General features: G+C 41.3%; 1 protein-coding gene and 1 pseudogene across 1 annotated transcript in view; one reads left to right on the forward strand and one right to left on the reverse strand.

The window, feature by feature from the left end:
- Positions 1–10270: 10270 nt before the first annotated feature.
- Ttk (TTK protein kinase) overlaps positions 10271–18861 on the reverse strand; it is a 46638-nt gene continuing 38047 nt past the window's right edge. The window contains exons 19-22 of the mRNA XM_005347557.3: positions 13575–13751; positions 13185–13269; positions 12577–12674; positions 10271–10687 (exon numbers count right to left, since the gene is read on the reverse strand). Of these exons, the coding sequence (XP_005347614.1) occupies positions 10604–10687; positions 12577–12674; positions 13185–13269; positions 13575–13751 (444 nt within the window). The 3' untranslated portion in view covers positions 10271–10603. The remainder of the gene's footprint in view (positions 10688–12576; positions 12675–13184; positions 13270–13574; positions 13752–18861) is intronic.
- LOC101984718 lies at positions 15099–15786 on the forward strand (annotated as a pseudogene).

An 18861-nucleotide genomic window follows, 5' to 3' on the forward strand; every position in this document is an offset into this window, starting at 1 on the left:
GGAGGAGGAGGAGGAGGAGGAGGAGGAGGAGGAAGGCAAAGAGACTGCTGCCTCTACAGAAGAAGTGGGGGGGAGCGGAGCTTGTCTCTTAAAGGGACAGGGTACTGTCTCATCTAGATTCATTCTGCCAGGTGACTGGGAAGGCCAGCATAATCCTAATAAAGATAGGGGGAGAGGGGGAGTGGGAGGAGGTGAGGGAGTGGGAATTGTGGTTGGTATGCAAAATTAAAACAAATAAAACTTTGTTGACACCCATGGGAGGCCTGCTGTTTTCTGAACAGAAGAAGGGGGGGGGGGCGCAGGGGGAAGTGGGGGAGGGGATAGGAAGAGAGGAGTGGGGAAAACTGCAATTGGGATGTAAAATAAATTAAGTAAAAAATTGCTTTGTAATTGAAGTTATAGCTATTCCAGAGACAGAGTGCCTGCCATGTGCGAGTCATGGCGTCAAATTTTTAGTACAGCAAAATTGGGGGAAAAATGTTTTGTATAAAAGGAATTTCCGAAATTTTTCCCACAACTGCAAGTTCAATAAAAGACACTCTTAGTTTAAAAAAAAAAAAATCCTGGTACCAGGGGCTGGAGAGATGGCTCAGCAGTTAAGAATACCAGCTGCTCTTCCAGAGGACCCAGACTTGTTTTCCAGCAACCACGTGGCAACTCACAACTAACTATAATTCTAGTTCCAGGGGTTCTGACACTCTCACACAGATAACCATGCAAGCAAAACACCAATGCACATAAAAATAAATAAATCTTTTAAAAACATTCTTAAAAGAAGGCCTTGTGCCCAACCTGTGGTCTTCCATCACTGTGGCAAGAGTCTGTGTAACTTCATCATTAAAACATCAAACAATGGAAACAGGCAGCGTTCTGCTAGATCCTGACAGTGAGGGGCCATCCTGTTTGGGGAAGGGACATAGGACACATCTCCATAGCGTCTCTGAATTCTGCTGTGGACCAATAGCCACTCAGAAGAAAAAAGGAAAAAAAAATGGAAAAGCCAGCACCTCAAGGAAAATCAGATACAACTGGGAAAGAAAAAGTCTTTCATGACAAAAGTTTTGGCATAACTAAAATTCAACTTTTTGTCTACAGATATTTTTTAAAGGAGCAAAGATCAAATACTATACTGAGCAGAATGAACAAATACTTTGAAAATGATGTTATTAAGGGCCTCCTGTTCCTGTGTCTGCACCCCTTTGTGATGCGACAGTGCTGTGTCGCTTTGGAAACTCTGAGCACAGTCCTAAAGTTTCCTGTTCAACATGCCTGTCTGTCACCATGGGAATAAATGTGCTGCTTAGCAACAGGAACTGCGGTTCACAGCCCCCCACCCCCACCCCAGTGTAGTTCCTTCTGGATCCGGCTTAGTTGCCAAACAGCCTGTGTTTTGTGATTCCTTGTGATGTGTGTACCTAGAAAGACTGGCCATTTTGCTGCTAGTGATGTCTAAGAAACTTCTGTCCTTCACAGTTCATCTCAGCTTTCTAGCAGAAGCTGTACACATGTGAGTCAGGCTACCGTGGATCCCCAGCCCCGCCTTAAAAAGCCAACCAGACAACTCAGACAACCATGGCAAGCACACATTTCTTGTTCTAAAATAGTCATTTTTGCTGGGGCAGTAGTGGATCAGTGGGAAAACATTTGCCTCCACAAATGAGAAAAAATGACTAAAATTGTACATTCTAAATTTTTTCTTATTATTTTTAATTGTGTGTGTCAAATACACATGAATGTTGTATTTGTGGAGCCCAGAAAAGGGCTCAGGTCCCCCGGAACTGGACCACCCAGCATGGGTGCTTAGAACCGAACTCAAGACCGCTTGCAAGAGCAACGTTTCTCTAGTCCCAAATTAGTACATTTTAAAGTGGTTCATCATGCAGTGAAAGCTGGTTGACAAACTATTAGCATACTTTAAAAGGTGATATAATAGTTCACCTATGTCAGGATTCACTAGAAAATTAACATTAGAAAACCCTATATCATTTACTACATTAGGATTCAAGATGTAATAGCACATGCCTGTAGTCCCAGCATGCGGGAGGCTGAGACAGCAGGACCACGGGTGCAAAGAGAGCCTCCTTGATACAGCAACACTGTCTCCAAAAAATAAAAGCAAACAAGATTACAGTCAGAGGCAGGGGGGGGGGGGATATGTGTCATCGGCATCAGTTCTGTTTGCTATGACAAATACCTTAGATACTCAGATTCAAAAAAAGAAAGGTTTGTGTGGCTCAGAGCGTGGAAGTCCCAGTGCACAGTGGGATTAGCCCCATTGGTTTTCGGCTGGATGCAGGAAGGACATCATGATAGGCAGTGTGTAGTGGGGCACAGGGTTCCCTTCATGGCATTTGGGAAGTGAAGAGACAAAGAGACTGGGGTCCCACAATCCCCTTCAAAGACACATCCACAGGGACCCAAGAGTTCCCACCAGGTCCCACCTCTTGGTTTCCATGCGTACCACACAGCCTGGGCTGAGAAGCCTTTAACACACAGGCTTTTGGTGGACACATTTAAAATCTGCCTGGGATGGCAGACCCCTGCCCTGCAACATCTGGCTTTTCTGGGGGTCCTGGGAATCCAGACTTAGTCTTCAGGCTAGCACGGCAAGTGCTTACATACTGAGCCATCAACCCAGCCCCGGCTTAACTTTTCCAATTCTTTTTCTTTTCTATATGCATGTGTGTGGCGGTGGTGGGGAGTATGAGCACATGGGTGCTGGTACCTGCAGGGGTCAGGGGTCAAAGATTCTCCCAGATCTGCAGTTACAGGCGGTTGTGAGCTGCCTGACAGGGGTTCTGGGATCTGAACTCAGGTTCTCTGCAAGAGCACTGGAACAGCCCTCCAACTCAGCTTTTAAAGATTGTAAGTGTAGAGAGAGCCCGCCCTTTGGGGGCAGGACGGCCTTCTTCCTGTCTATAAATTGGGGTGCACAAATGCTGGTAACCCCTTCTTCCTGTCTCCTATTTCTGGGCATCGCGGGAACTTCGGTTGCGTGAGTGTGCCATTTATATTAAAGTTGCTTTAATTTTATACCAATTGGTCTTATTAATTCGATCCGCCTTCATATAAGGAAAATATAAAGCATTATTTCTAGTTGCTGGTAGACACCTTTCTAGAGAGCAACTCAACTCTGCAGTGAAGATTTAGAAATCAACCCAGAACTTTGAGCAAATCAACTCTGAGTCTACCTCTAAAAGCCTGGGCAGGAGAGGTAGCTTGGCACTTGCCATTCTTGGAGAGGACCCAGATTCAGCTCGCAGAACCTACATGGTGGCTCACAACTGTTGGTGTCTCCAGTTCCAGGGGATCCAAAGCCCTTTTCTGACTTCAACAGGCATCAGACACACACGTGGTGTACAAACATACATGCAGGCAAACATTCATATGCATATGCAAATATAAATTTAAAAAATTCTACTTCTAGAAACCTACACATATAAGAGCAGGAAGGAGAAAGACTCCATTAAAGATGAATGACAAAGGGCATTTATTTAAAAATTAAAAAAATATTTTACCTAATAAATGAGCATGTATTTATAAATAAAAAAAGATGAAGCCGGGCAGTGGTGGCACACGCCTTTAATCCCAGCACTCGGGAGGCAGAGGCAGGAGGATCTCTGTGAGTTCAAGGCCAGCCTGGTCTACAAGAGCTAGTTCCAGGACAGGCACCAAAAAAAAAAACTACAGAGAAACCCTGTCTCGAAAATCCAAAAAAAAAAAAAAAAAGAGGAAAAAAAAAAGATGAATGACAAAATATGTGTCATTTGTGTTCAGATGCCCGTGTGCATGTGTGTAGAGCCCAGTTGGTGACATGAGACGTGTTCCTCTATGGTTCCGTACCTTAGTTTCTGAGACAAGGTCTCTCATCGAACCTCAAGTTTACCATTTCAGCGAGACTAGATTGCCAGTGAGCTTGAGGGATGCTTCTGCCTCAGCCCTGCATCCATAGGATTCCAGGTGCACAGTACCACACCTGATTTGGGATTCCAGGTGCACACCTGGCTTTGTATGTGGGTGTTGGGGATTGGATTTGGGTCCTCATGCTTGCATGGCAAGCATTTTGCCAACAGGTCATCTCCCCAGTCTCCATTTTAAATAGACAATTGAACCAATTAAAGTAAAACAGTTTTTTTTTTTCAACTGCTGATTAGAGACCAACTAGATTAAGCCAGGAATGATGGGGCGTGGATGGATTTCATTGCTGCAGTTCCTGGAGAGACTCTCTAAAAGAACAGCCACCGGTGATACATTCTGTCAACCTCTCCAGTACCTTGGCCAGGGAGGCACATTTGGCTACCGAGCACTTAAAACAGGACCAGCACAACTAAGCCTTACAGTTTAAAACATTTATTTTAGACAGGGTGTCATTGCACAGCCCTGGATGGTATGAACTCACCGTGTAGACAGGCTGGTGGTGAACTCATGGAGATTTACCTGCCTCTGCCTCCCTGGTGCTGGTACTCATGCTGGCCTAAGGCTCAATCTTAATTTTTCTACATGTAAATACCACAGGGGAGTAGGGGCGACTGGGCTACTTCAGATTTAAACCAGGGACATATCATGATCCACACCAGTTTCCTCGGCTGACAAATAGTACCTTTTTACAGGCAGGTCGGAAACCCTGTACTCATGATTGTGAAGCCTGTTTGCCCCTAAAGTAAAAAGCAGCCTGGCAGTGCCCCCAAGTGGATATAAAATATTAGTTCTGCTACTATTTTTATGTATTTAGAAAACATGGATTTGGGTGGGATGAGAGTTTTATTCTGCATTCCAGACTAGCTTCAGATTTGTGGCTAGCATCCTGTCCCGGTGCCCAAAGTGCCGAGTTTCTAGGCTTGCACCACCGTGCCAAGCTGTCTTCTAATTTTTGCCTCACTACGAAGTTTCAGCAAAACTTGGCACTAAATCTTCTCAATTGCATGGCGCATTATAGTTATTTATCTGAACCCCAAAGATGAAAATACAACCTTGAGTGTGAAATTCTATTTTTTTAGGTTTCAGAAAAATGCATTTTTCCTTCTGTATCAATAGCTTGAATTTAATATCTTCCTTTTAAGTAAAGCCTGGATTACTCTGAGAGTCAGCTAGCCTTCCAGTCTCCATCAGAAGGTGCCGAGGGTATGTCTGGCCACTCACCAAACTCCACAGAACCTAGAGCTAACAGCCAACCTGGAGTCCATACTCACCCTTCAGGGTCCACCCTGCACTCCAGATGCCCCTTCCTTTCAGGTGAACTTCTTTGCTCCAAGCCTTTTTGACAGTGACTCTTTTCCCCCTCACTAATAGTCCTTTGGGTGTGCCTTGGACCAGCTATTACTCAGCTGAAAGCCGTTTCGGTTGCTTCTAAGTCTTGGATGCAGCTGCTATACACATTTCTGTGCAGGTTTTTGTATGATGTCAGTTTTCATCTATTTTTTTCATGGGTAGAAAACTATGTCTAAGAGTATTTAGAGTTGTAAGCACCTGCCATGCTCCGTGTTCTACCCTGACACTAAACATACATTCTCATGGCTGTCTGCCCTCACCAGATTTGATGTCTGGATTTGGAGTCTGGTCATTGTAACGAGTATATGGTGCCATCATTTAATCAAGACCTCCTTGAAGCTTATGAGCTCTGTATATTTGGAGTAACAATCCTTTCCAAAGGGTCTTTCTCAAATAGTTTCTCCTGTTATGTGATTTGTTTTACTTCTCAATTCATCCATTTTCAACCACATTTATTAGTTTTCAGGGTTTTCGCTTTTAAGTTTATGTGATGAATAACTCGTGGGCTTAAGCTGTTCTGTAAACCCACTCATGTAGAAAGCATGGTAAAAACCTGACTTTAAAAGTAGACAATTACCCTTTAGAGACTCCTTGTAAATACCACTAATCTTTAAAGGTTGTCTTGAAATAACTGCACTTGCAACCTTTTAGAATGCTCAATCTGTGGAGAGTTGCAAATATCTCGTTGGGAAAGGCACCAACACCTCGAAGTAGCACCTGTGAGCCCAGAATAAACAATTTATTCTAATCCTCAGCCTGGAACACAAACTGGGCCCTTTTAAATTCAGCTAAGAAGAGTGCTGACCTGGCTGCACAAATCCCCCAAGCATGTGTGCATGAGCAAAGTCAAGTGTGCCATCGACACCCTTCTGTTAACTGATCTCGTGAACACTCAATTTCAGTGGTGTAAGCTGGTGTTTGATTAGAAAATTGTAGCAAGCTTTCTTGTGTGGACTGCCAGCTCGTGAATAACGACATGGAGTCTTCTTATTAATTATGAAAGCTCAGCCTTTACTTTAGGCTTGTCCCCAACTAGCTCTTATAACTTAACCTGTTTATATTAATCTATGCTCTATCATGTGGCATAACCTCTCTTCCAGCTTGCACCTCCTGTTTCCTCTCCATCCACCTTTTCTTCTTCCCAGAGTCTTCTCTTTCTCCAGAAGTCCCACCTAACCTCCTGCCTAGCGATTGGCCATTCAGCTTTTTATTACACTTCCACCCAGTGTACAAATATCCCACAACAGAAAATGTCTTGACGGCTTAATGTTCTCTACTTATGTGAGTTGAACAAAGGGATATTCTATAACACAGCGTTCTGAATGTTAATTTCTTTCTTGTGAACATACTTTGGGGCGTACTGAATGCCAGTTATTTGAAGATTATAGAGTGGGGCCAGTCTTAAATGGAAAGCACTTCCTTTAATCATTCTCTGGCAAGTTTGTGGAGGCTGAGCTATTGCCAATGATGTGGGAACATGATAGCCTTATTTAGGGAAATTAGGACAATGGACTATATACCCTCTCCTGGGTCCAGGTCTCAAGTCTACAAATTCATATAAAAAAATGAATTTAGATGATGGAAAAATCCTTGTTTCTATGAGGCAGCAACTTTCACATATGAGCTCAAAGTTAGAGTCAGAAGTGGAGACCTGGAGTCTCCTTGCTTGATCCTAAATGCACAAAACAAAGAAGTCTCGTTTCTCAGCAGCAATGAGAAACACAGGTAGTCCTGTGTTTAGCATAGCCCAGATTCTAACTGCATTGACCAGGCTTCTCCCAGGTGACAAGTGCCGCTCCCCATTAAGTCTATGGGCTGAATGGGGCCTGTGACCAGGTCAAAACAAGGAGCGTGAGCACGCACTGCTGGGGACTATGTAGGTCGGCTCTTAATTGTTTTCTTGAGTTCTGGGCTTCCATTTCCATCTGTCTTTGTAAGGTAAGATTTGCAGGTAAGCAGTCTTGAAAGGAAGCATCTACCAAAAGTTGAGTCAGATACAACACAGTGAATGCTAAGCTTGGTTCACGTTTCCCAGAAGGCCTCTGTTTAATGGAAGAAGGATCTTCATTACTAAGCATTCTTTTGGGCTCATCCTCTCATATGATTTCAAAGGCCATATACATGTAGATAATTGCAGGTCTGTATACAATGTAGACTCAACTCTTGAGGTCCAGATTTACACATTCAATTAACTACTTGATATCTCCACTTCAGTGTTCATGAAGACATCTCAAACTCAAAATGCAAAGTAAAATTGGCCTTTATCAAAATCTGTTTTCTAGGCCAGTCCTGAAACCATATATTTACACTGGTAGGTGGAGACAGGAGGGTTGAGCATTCCAGCCTGGGCTACACAGCAAGAGTATCTCAAAACAACAACAGACACACCAAACCTGCTCCCTGAAATTCTTACCATCTCAGCTGATGACAAGTTCACTTAAGTGTTTTCACTGTGTGACCAAGTGTCTGCCAGAAACAATGTAAGCGGGTAATGTTGGCCCCATCATGGTGGGGGAGCGAAGGTATCTGCACATGCTTAGCATAGGGCAGGGGAGCTGGCAGCACTGCTGACTCAGATCTGAGTCAGTACTCAGCAAACGTGGGTTGGAAGCAGGACTGGACTGTAACCCTCAAAACATTTGCCTTCCCATGACCCATCTCTATCAGCCATGCCCCCAACTCAAAAGGTTCCATAGCTTCCCAGAACAGCAACTAGAACTAGGGACCAAGTTCAAACACAAAAGCCTGTGGTGAGCATTTCATATCCGAGCCACAACACTCCTGGTTACTCAACTCTGAACTCTTAGGTTATCCTTAATCCTTTTTCTTTCATCTAGTTCATCAGGAAAGGTTTGCCTCTTTCTAAATACATCTATAGTCTGATTGCTGCTTGCCACATCAGTGCTGTTAATGACTTCCTAATTGGTCTTATCCAGGTCTACTTTTCCCCCTTTAGCTTGTTCCCAGGCTGTGGTTGTGTTTTAAAACCAGCCACAGTAAGATCATGTCAGTCCATATTTCAAAACCCTATGACAATTTTACTCTTGACTAAAAAAGCCAATGTCCATAACAAATGGCCTACAAACCTGTGATCTGGTCTTCCATCCTTAATCATCTTCATCCTCATCATTAATGGGGGAATTGTTGGGGGCAGGAGGAAGATAGTTATAGAGACATAGAGAGACAGACAAAAAGATAAATGATAGATAGAGGTACCATTTTTGTGAAGGGACACCATGACCACAGCAACTCTTACAAAGGAAAGCTTTTCATTGGGCGTGGCTTAGTTTCAGAGGTTTATCTGTCATCAGCATGCAGGATAACTGAGGGACCTACAGGCATGCATGGTGCAGGATAACTGAGGGATCTATAAGCATGCATGGTGCAGGATAACTGAGGGATCTACAGGCATGCATGGTGCAGGATAACAGGGATCTACATGCATGCATGGTGCAGGATAACTGAGGGACCTACATCTGGATCTGCAGGCAGCAGGAAAAGATATTAGGATTGGCTTAAGCTTTTGAAGCCCCAAAACTCACCCTAAGTGACACTTTCTTCAACAAGGCCACACCTAATCCCTCTCAGCTGGGCACGTGGAGGTCATTCTTATTGTTCTAATAGGAACAAACCACCACAGAGGGAGGGGAAGTAGAATTTTAGAGGTAAGTAGTTAAGTAGTGCTTTTCAGACATCTAGGAGCCATATTCCCGTTTGGCCGGCCATTTGGCAACTTCATTTGTGTCCATGCTTTTCTTTATAGTGTCAGGAACCCAGAATATTTCCGGTGTTAGGTCTGCCTGCTCAGAACCCCCAAAGCTACAAAGCCTCTTCATCCTGAAATAGCTCAACAGTGCTCAACCTCATGGTAGAACCCTGCAGGGAACTTGTCTTCAAGCACTTGTCTGGAGCTTCAGTCGGTTTTCTAGAAAGAGGATCCTCTGAGCAACTCAAGAGTGTTTAGCCTGGAGGCCAGGCTACTCCGAAAGCTTATGAGGTCTTGGAATGCCCCATCAGCACTTCCAGGACTGTAGTAGATCTCCCTTTTACTATGGCTGGAAAAAGAATAGGGTATAAAGAGCGGTGTCTCCCGAGGGTTAAGGGCAAGGACCAAAACCATTCTGTAGGCTGAATGGCTGCATGAGACATGTCAAAGTCCACAGAATGAACCTTCCATGCACTGTGGATTTGCAGTCATGGGTTGTCACAAAAGGCATCACTGCGCTGTGGGATTCTGATGTCGCAATGACAAAAGTGACAGCAGCCTGTGAGAGAGGGTAAAGGACACCTAAGAGTTCTGTTTTCTTGTGGACCTAAAGCTGCTCTTGAAAAAGGAAATCTAATATATTATTTTAGAAACTAATACTGTGTTAATGCAAGGCAAAGTTGAGTATCAATACTTGGGAATATTTGAGGGAAGTATTCAGAATTCTGGTTTGGAAATAATTACACATATACTGTGTGTGATTCTTGCAAGGTGCTGGGTTTGATCCCCAACATGGGGGGAGGAGTGTGGAACAGGAGAAAGAAAAACAGGCCCACACACTGAGACCACATTTATAATAATCCATTACCAAAAAGTACTCAATAATGGCATGCAACTGTAATTATACAACTATACCACATACATCATGATAATAGTCTGGATACCAAACCCATATGTACTATTAAGCATCAAAGGCAAATCTGAAAAAGCCACGTGCAGGCTGAATACTATAGGGGCCACAGATAATTAGGAAACCTATTTAAAATCTTTTTGTTAGTGGTGGTAGTTTAGGTTTTTGTTTTGTTTTTTTTCTTGAGACACCATTTCTTTTGTATCCCTGACCGTCTAGCTCTGTAGACAGTCTTGTCTACAAGACTGGCCTTGAACTCACCCAAACCTACTTACAATCTTAAACCCTTTGGAAATTTAACTTTATTTACTAAGGTCTACTCTTAATCCAGTTCTAAGAATTTTGCTATCATGCCACTAACACATTAAAGAAAACTGTTGCACAACTTGGGGATGGTGGTGTCCCTCATGAGGATAAGCTTTATTTACACAGGTCTTCAGAGTAAGAGGTCCTCTTATTTACAGAGATCGTCAACAGTCCAGAGTCCCTGCTCCGTGTGAAATGTTACCAGACCGATCAGATTTACAGAAAAGCAAAAAACAAAAGCACAACTTTATAATCTAATACAGTGGTTAACTTTACATTTTCTGAGAGGATAATTTACAGATTTTTACTGAAGAAAATTAGGCAAGTTTGTTTCCTAAGGTAGATTTCTGTGGAGATTCAAGAGTATAGCAGATGGACAGATTTAGTGTTTTTGGTTTGCGAGTAGCTGTACATCAGTTTCCTTCTGCCTTTTTGTTAAATGTCTTGGATGACGAAGAATCTTGACTTTCACCACAATTATAGCGTTCATAGAGAGTCTGAAATAAAAACACAAATCTGTTTTTCAACATTTTAGCTCAATGTATTACTAAATTAGTAAAGACTGTGATAAATTCTAAATATAAAGAAATGCAGCTCAACCTTCCCACAAGAGAACTATAATACATACTATAATACAACACAATCAGCACACAGCAGACCTGCAAGACCACTGCAAGAGAACTATAATACGACACAATAGGCACATATGCAGACCTGCAAGACCGCCACAAGTCCCTTACTTTTCCTTAAAACTTACTTATAAATTCCTACATGTATATTCATTAGGAAACAATATATAATCTCAGAAGTTATTTACACTAATGAACAAAGACATTAAAATTATTATGTAAATAGTCATATAATTAGGTTCCCTTATCCCTTAGTGTACTGAAGGGCCTGGTTAGCAGGATTCCTACCTGATAGATGCTCCAGTCCCTTACAGAATATGCATACTATTTGCATATATGTACACACATCTTTCTGAATATTTTAATACACACTTATAATAACTAATACAATTTCCTGAATTTTCTACAGAATAATAACAACAAGACAGTAGGTATAGTTCAGTACACATAAATTATTTTTCAGAATGTTTTTGATTTGCAGTTGACTCTAGACATGGAACCCATGGACACAGGGGGCAACCGAGTTATTAAAAGTAAAGACTGAAGACTAGACAACATCTAACTTATGGAGGTGACAGATATATTTGCCATTAAATAACAAAATCTTAGTGACAGAGTGATTAATTCACCTTAATTTTACTCAAAAGAACATTTTGAATAATATACTGGTATGAACTTAAAATAATGGAGACATGAAATAAAAAGCAATAAATTAAAAACATTTTGTTCAACTTAAACACCCCAAGGGTATTTTTTCAGCCATCAGCATCTGAGAAAAAAAAGTCTAAGATTCCACGAATATACACAGTATAGAGAATATATAATAAATTCATTCAAGATGGGCCCACATTAGCAATATAGGTTGACTTGATCCTAATACAGAGAGCAAAGTATTGTTATTTCAAATTTCCATAATTTTATGATATTATGATTCAAATATCTAATTTGTAATAGCTTGGTAGCTAATCTAATTGATAAGCAATCATAGATATTAGAAATTACAAAAGTATTTGATGACAATGAGATCAAATATCACCAGGGATCTGAGTACGGTGTCCTATACTTTTATTCCCAGTTCCCCAGAAACAGAGGGCAGGTGAATTTCTGCCTGAGTTCAAGGCTAGTCTTGATACACACCCTAAGGTCTAGGCTACAAAGGCGGGAACAGTGAAGGACTATCTCAAAACAAAACAAACAAACAAAATCAAGCCTCAACACGTCCTCGGCGGAGAAAGAAAGTCCCAGGAAGCTGGCAAGCAAGAGATGTGCTTTGGGGAATGTACCAACTGCCCAGAAGCTATTGCACATGATAAATATTGTCATTTTCCTAAGGCTGTACTACAAATTGACTAGAAGAGATGATTTCTAGAGCTGTGCTAAGAATGTTGAGACAGTCTAAAATATAAATCTTATTTATTCCAGCTGGAACCCCAAGAACAATAACAACACAAATATAAATATTGTCATTTTCCTAAGGCTGTACTACAAATTGACTAGAAGAGATGATTTCTAGAGCTGTGCTAAGAATGTTGAGACAGTCTAAAAGATAAATCTTATTTATTCCAGCTGGAACCCCAAGAACAATAACAACACAAATCAGATTTATACTCGTAAAACACGGTCAGAAACAGTAAGTACCAAATCGCAGAAATGTATTTCCTCATAGATGTGAACAGTTAACTTTCCTTTCGGCTATGTGTCTTTAAGTATCTAACTCACTGCCTTAAAACAGCTAGAATTAATATAGATGTACTTACTTTGGCAGTTTTCAAAATGGAGTTAGGAGAATTCAGACCAACAAGCTGACTCAGAACATATTTCATTTCATCATTGGTTTTCCTAGCCACTTGGCTGCCTGTACAAGGAACATAATCAACAAAATGAGAGTGCTAATAAGAATATTGTAAGTTCATTTGAAAATACACCTTCTGGCCAAGTACATGCCTGTAATTCCAGCCCTCGGGAGGCTGAAGTAGGAGTATTACTCTAAGTTTGAGGCAAGACCCCTCCACCCCAATCAAAACAAACAAACGAAAAACCACTTTTTGGAGGTTGGGTAAACAGATCACGAATTCAAGGCCATTCTGTCCCCCAAAGAACAATAAGACATCCATCCTACTTAATGAGTTGTACACTATTGAGCATTATTGTAATTTATCTCAATCCCTTACGTAAGATATGTAAGCTTATATAAGGAAGTTAAAAAAGGCAATGTTATTAACTTTATTATTAAGCAAAATACTAACTTCCTTGAAGAAGTCAGGCTCTAAGAGAGTGGCCAGTTTAGTTTCTGGTTTTCAATAGTTAACACACTATTCATTCATGTTGGCAATCTAGAAAATAGTAACCTTTAAGGAAACAGTACCTGAATGGGGTTGAATCTGAACATACGGATGTGCGAGCAGCTCAGGGATGGATATCCTCTCTTTAGGGTCCCTTACTAAACAGCGCTAAAGAAAAAAACCAAAAAGCAAGTTTTCATACACGAGGCTGACAAATCAGCTCTCCAGATGACATCACACTACAGAAGCTGTGCACCAGCCATCTATAACAGTGAGAGGCTTTCTGAGTCACCTCTAGAAATTCCCAACACCTTCCCTGGAAAGCATGCTTTCAAACAGCGTCCACCAGAAAGTCCTTTCATTGGACTACATTAAAGACAGCTGAACAACTCCGATCACCTCAACCATTTCCTTTAAACAAACATGAAATTAGGAGACATTATCTTTCTACATCCACATACGGTTAATGTTACCTTTAGCACGTCTTGAAGATCTTTTTCTGGAATATCAGGAAATTCAATTTCATGATTAGGGTCAATTATGGCATGTAGTTTAGAGAGCTGATTAATGATATGCTGGAATGGGGTTTTCCCATAAGTCATATAGTACAAAATGCATCCCAAGGACCAAACATCACTTCTGGGGCTTATCTAAGTAGGAGAAGCAGAAAAGGTTTCTTTATTTTAAAAGGAAAGGTAACATAATATTATATATCTGTAATCCTGATAATATAGTAACACTTAATCATCTCAGAGAATATCAAAGTGTAAGATTATGCTTACATGACACAACAAAACATCTTTTCCTAGTTTCTAACTTTAAACCTTTGAAAAACTCAAAACTACTTTAAAAGAAATAAATTCTTGGCATCTTGTGAAATATAACACTAAAAAATAACATACCTATATAAAATAAATTTGAATTTATTTGTTCCAAAATGATTACACTGTAATGCATTTGTATCTGAACTCACAATATGTATGTATTTTTAAAAGGTTGTTTAAATTATACAACCCAAATCAGAGTATAAACCACTGAAACAGGCTGGATGGAGTCAGGGGCAGATCACTCACATGACATGCACAGAACCCCCAAGTGAATCCCCAACAGCAAAAATAAGATAAAGCATATTGCCATGGGTATTAAATAAATAGAACATAGTAAATCACAGAAGTTTCTTTTTCCTTGCAGGTTTATTTATTTATTTTATGTACATGTGTACTTGAGTTCTGGGGACTGAGCCCAGGTTCTCTGCAACAGCAGCAAGTACTCTTAACTGCTGAGCTACCTCCTCAGGAGTTCTGAGTACTAACTAATAACTATCATTCATTCTCCCCCAGATCAACACTATTAAACGTTCATGGTGTTAAATCACATTAGGAATAATCACAGCCACAGGAAGATGGGGAAGGAAAAACAAACATGGACATAAACTTTCCACAAAGAATAAATCTAAATCAAATGATACAGAAAGTTGGTGAAGGCTGGGAAAAAAAAGAAATGGACATTCAAAACCTTTTTAGTTTAAGAAATGAAAGTAAAGTAGAAACTACAATTGAATAGGAAATGAGAGCAAAACATCACATAAAGGAAAGGAAGCGGTTTTAACCGTGATAAACAATATTACCAATTAAGGAAAAGGATAAACTTGAAAAATAAAAATTATGTATGTGCGTGTGTGCACACGTGACACGTGTATGGTTGTCCACAGAAAACAGAAGAAGGCATGAATCCCCTGGAGCTGGCGTTACATGCAGCTGTGAGCTACCCAACAAGGATGCTGGGAACTTAACTGTCCTTTGTAAAAGCAGAACTTGCTCTTGAACACTGAGCCACGTCTCTGGCCCCAAGGATGAAATTTTAAAATGTTACTGTATCATGAAAGCTGAGTCAGGTGTGGTGGCATACATCTGCAATCCCAGCATTTAGAAGGTTAAGATAAAGTCTAGACAATACAAGGAGAGAGACTATGTCTCAAAAATTGAAAATGGCCTTTCCTCTGACGGCGGCCATCAGGTGAGCCAAGATGGGCGCATACAAGTACATCCAGGAGCTGTGGCGGAAGAAGCAGTCGGACGTGATGCGCTTACTGCTGAGGGTCCGCTGCTGGCAGTACCGCCAGCTGTCCGTGCTGCACCGGGCTCCCCCGCCAAAGCGCGGAGGCTGGGCTACAAGGCCAAGCAAGGTTACGTCATATACAGGATTCACGTCCGCCGTGGTGGCCGCAAACGCCCGGTGCCCAAGGGTGCGACCTACGGCAAGCCTGTCCATCATGGTGTGAACCAGCTAAAGTTTGCCCGAAGCCTTCAGTCTGTTGCTGAGGAGAGAGCCGGACGCCACTGTGGGGCTCTGAGAGTCCTGAATTCTTACTGGGTTGGCGAAGATTCCACATACAAGTTTTTTAAGGTTATCCTCATCGATCCATTCCATAAAGCTATCAGAAGAAACCCTGACACCCAGTGGATCACCAAACCGGTCCACAAGCACAGAGAGATGCGTGGGCTGACATCTGCAGGCCGCAAGAGCCGTGGCCTTGGAAAGGGCCACAAGTTCCACCACACTATTGGTGGCTCTCGCCGTGCAGCCTGGAGAAGGCGCAACACTCTGCAGCTCCACCGTTACCGCTAATATACGTAATGTTTGTACAATTCATACCCAATAAACCGTTTAGGACCGTCCTGTCTGCTTAAAGGTGTTATTTGTCTGTTAAGACTGTCGCAGATTGTCATGAGTGTTTTGTGGATTATAGTGGTTAAAGTGCAATGATGTTTGAAGATTACAGTGATGGTATATCTTGTTTCTGGTGACCTTTCTGTCTGCATTACTTGCTTAGGGGGTTCAGTGTATGGCTTACACCATGTGGTATCCTATGTATGAAGGACTTGCCCTGTAGAAGTGTTTGGTGTATGTGATAGAACCTGCAGCTTGGTATGATAAAATCTTATAGTCACTGAAGTGGCTGCTTACTTTAGAGTTGGGATTTTGCTTAGAAATGTAGGAAGAGAAGCTTCCAGCTTGTTTTGTGAACACGCTTAGACAAGGGAGTTCAGCTACAACCCACAATTTGAGATTGAATCCAGTGCCCCATTTTCAGAAGAACCAGGTAAAGTTGGAAGAGGCTTCCGTATTCTGTTGGATCTCAGGAGGATGAGCTTGATGTCCAGTAATCGGTGTTGACTCCTTGGTGTTTCGAAGGTGGTGGTGATTGAATTTTGGGTGGGGTGAGGTTGCCCTCGGAAGATTATTTCCCTTAGCATTTGTAGTCCAGTGATGGGTGCCATGTGGGCTTCAATTAATGCCAGCCAACTGAACTCTTAAAAAGTTGTGGTCAAGATAGTATCCAGCCATTAGGAAGCTTCTAGCCACATAACAAGGATGGTTGGGTACTTAAAGGTCAATCCTGGGCCAGTCAATTCATCTTGGGGGTAAGGAAAGCAGTTGGCCATATGACTTCATTAGTCTTTCCTTTGGTAGTGGTTGGTGGTACTTGTCCCAGGTGTATATCTCAGAGGTTGACATTTCACCAAGGCCACACACAACTACCAAGTTTTGTTTGTGCCATGCCTTGGACTAGGTCCTAGGATGAGTGTGGAATGAATAGACAGTACAGCCCTTATCAGGGATCTGGGCTAGTGGGCTTAACAATCTAATTGAAGCTTTTCTTAAACTCTTTCTCTTCAGATTTCTAAAGGATTTTACTGATTTCCAGAAAATACTAGATAAAAATCTTGACCTAGAATTCTTTTATATTCGGCAAAACAAATTGTATAGAGGTTGTTCAACTAAAGTAATAAATGTCTGTTAAACAAGTGTAAAAAAAAAATTGAAAATGGAGTAAAGAGAAGGGAGGGTGAGGAGGAGAAATTTGTCACTGCATATTAAATCACTGAGCTGACAATTGAAAAAATTATAATCTCTAGATATAATTCAAAATCTTAAAGTAAAAAAGACAGATTCTAACTGAAATTACAAACCTTAGAAATAGGCATTTAAAATACTATAATAAACTCTGTAAAAAATAGCCAAATTAAAACTCAGTAAACCTTTCATCTTTTTACAAGAAAGGTGATGTTACAGAGCCCACAGTTGTTAGCTTCTTGATTCCCTCACCTTAGCTTCCCAGGGCTGGATCACAGGCTCACACCACCACACCCAGCTAAATCAGATGCTTTAATTCAACTACAAACACTAAATTTAAAACAATTATGATTTAAATTAAGAAGACGGGAAAATAACCAGTGTACAAAGGAGAGACAGCTCAAGAGGCAAGCACAACATCCCCAGGTTGAGTTCCCTGCACTCCTACCCAAAAGAGTGAAAATATTTAGCTGGGCACTGTCAGTGGTAACTCAAGCAATGGAATTCCCATCCCACATAATGCCACCACTCCAAGAAGCCAAAGCAGGAGACTTGCCTCAAGTGCAAAGCCAGTCAAGGGTTCAAAACTGGACCCAGCCTTCAAGCAAAAGTCACAGCGAAACAAAGCAAAATAAACAAACACAATAGCAGCAAAAAAAACCAAAAACAGAGAACATGAGAGCACAAATAACCAAACACTTAACAAAGACAAAAACACAAACAGGAAAGTAAGATAAAATAGGAGTTGTGCATAAAATTAATATCTGTTTTTTTTAAGTTCAACAAAACCATGAGAAGTCTAAAGAAAACTTAAAAGACAGCAATTATAAATCAGAGAAGAAATCAGAAGGGAAAGTTATGAAAACAGCTTTATAAAATAAAACATTCAACAAGGTTTTACACAAGCTGGGCTGGGGAGATGGTCTGCTCAGTGGAAAAGCACTTGCTGCCCGAGCTTGAGGGCCTGAGTTGAGATTCCCAGAACCCTGTGAAGTCAGGCATGGCAACCCAGGGCAAGGTGGGAGTGGGAGTCAAAAGAAACTCCCAAAGCCTGGGGATCAGCTAGCTTGCTGTACACCTGGGCACACAACAACAACAAAAAGACTATTTCCAACAGGCTGGGTGGTGACAATGGATACCCAAAGTCACCCTGTGCCATTTATGTATGTGCTATAGCACAATGTGCCCACACTTAGAACATTAATGTACACACACACACACACACACACACACACACACACACCATACATGTGTGGACCAACATAGGCATGGACATATAAACGCAGACATTATGTAAGTTCTTTGAATCCCTAAAAACCTAGTTTTCTAGGGAAGAAAAGCAAATTTATGCAGCAGTGAGTCAGATGCTGAAATGAAAGCTTCCTTTCTCAGTTATTCTGCTTTCTTCTAAAATAAACATTATTCACAAGTCCAACTCACAAGGGGAAACATAAGGTATGTCACTGCTGAAGAAGAGGCAGCATTACGGACATGAAGGTTGCTGGGTCCCAAGTATGTGCAAACACTGCAACAGCAAAAGAAAGATTAGCCTGGTAGCCTGATGTATCGTGAACAGAGAAAATAGGCCTCTGATGAGGGACATCGAGAGGGCTAAGAGCACTCAAGATTGAAATAAAGTTGCCACTGGTGGCTAGTAGAATTCACAAATAAATAAAAGATTATTAAAATACACAAGATTCTAGTTTCAATCCCCAGTACTACAAAAACAGTAAGTGCAAAAAATTAGAAAGGAAACAAACAAAAAGACACCACAGGATATCAAGGAATATCATTTCTGGTGTTTAAATCAGGGTTATTGTTAAAATTGCCTTTAACTCAAAACTTCAAAAAGCTCTCCCTAGGTCAACTTGATATGAGCACGCTGTGAAGAACCACCATACA

Source organism: Microtus ochrogaster, chromosome 5 (genome assembly GCF_000317375.1).
Source record: "Microtus ochrogaster isolate Prairie Vole_2 chromosome 5, MicOch1.0, whole genome shotgun sequence".
NCBI classification, from domain to species: Eukaryota; Metazoa; Chordata; class Mammalia; order Rodentia; family Cricetidae; genus Microtus; species Microtus ochrogaster.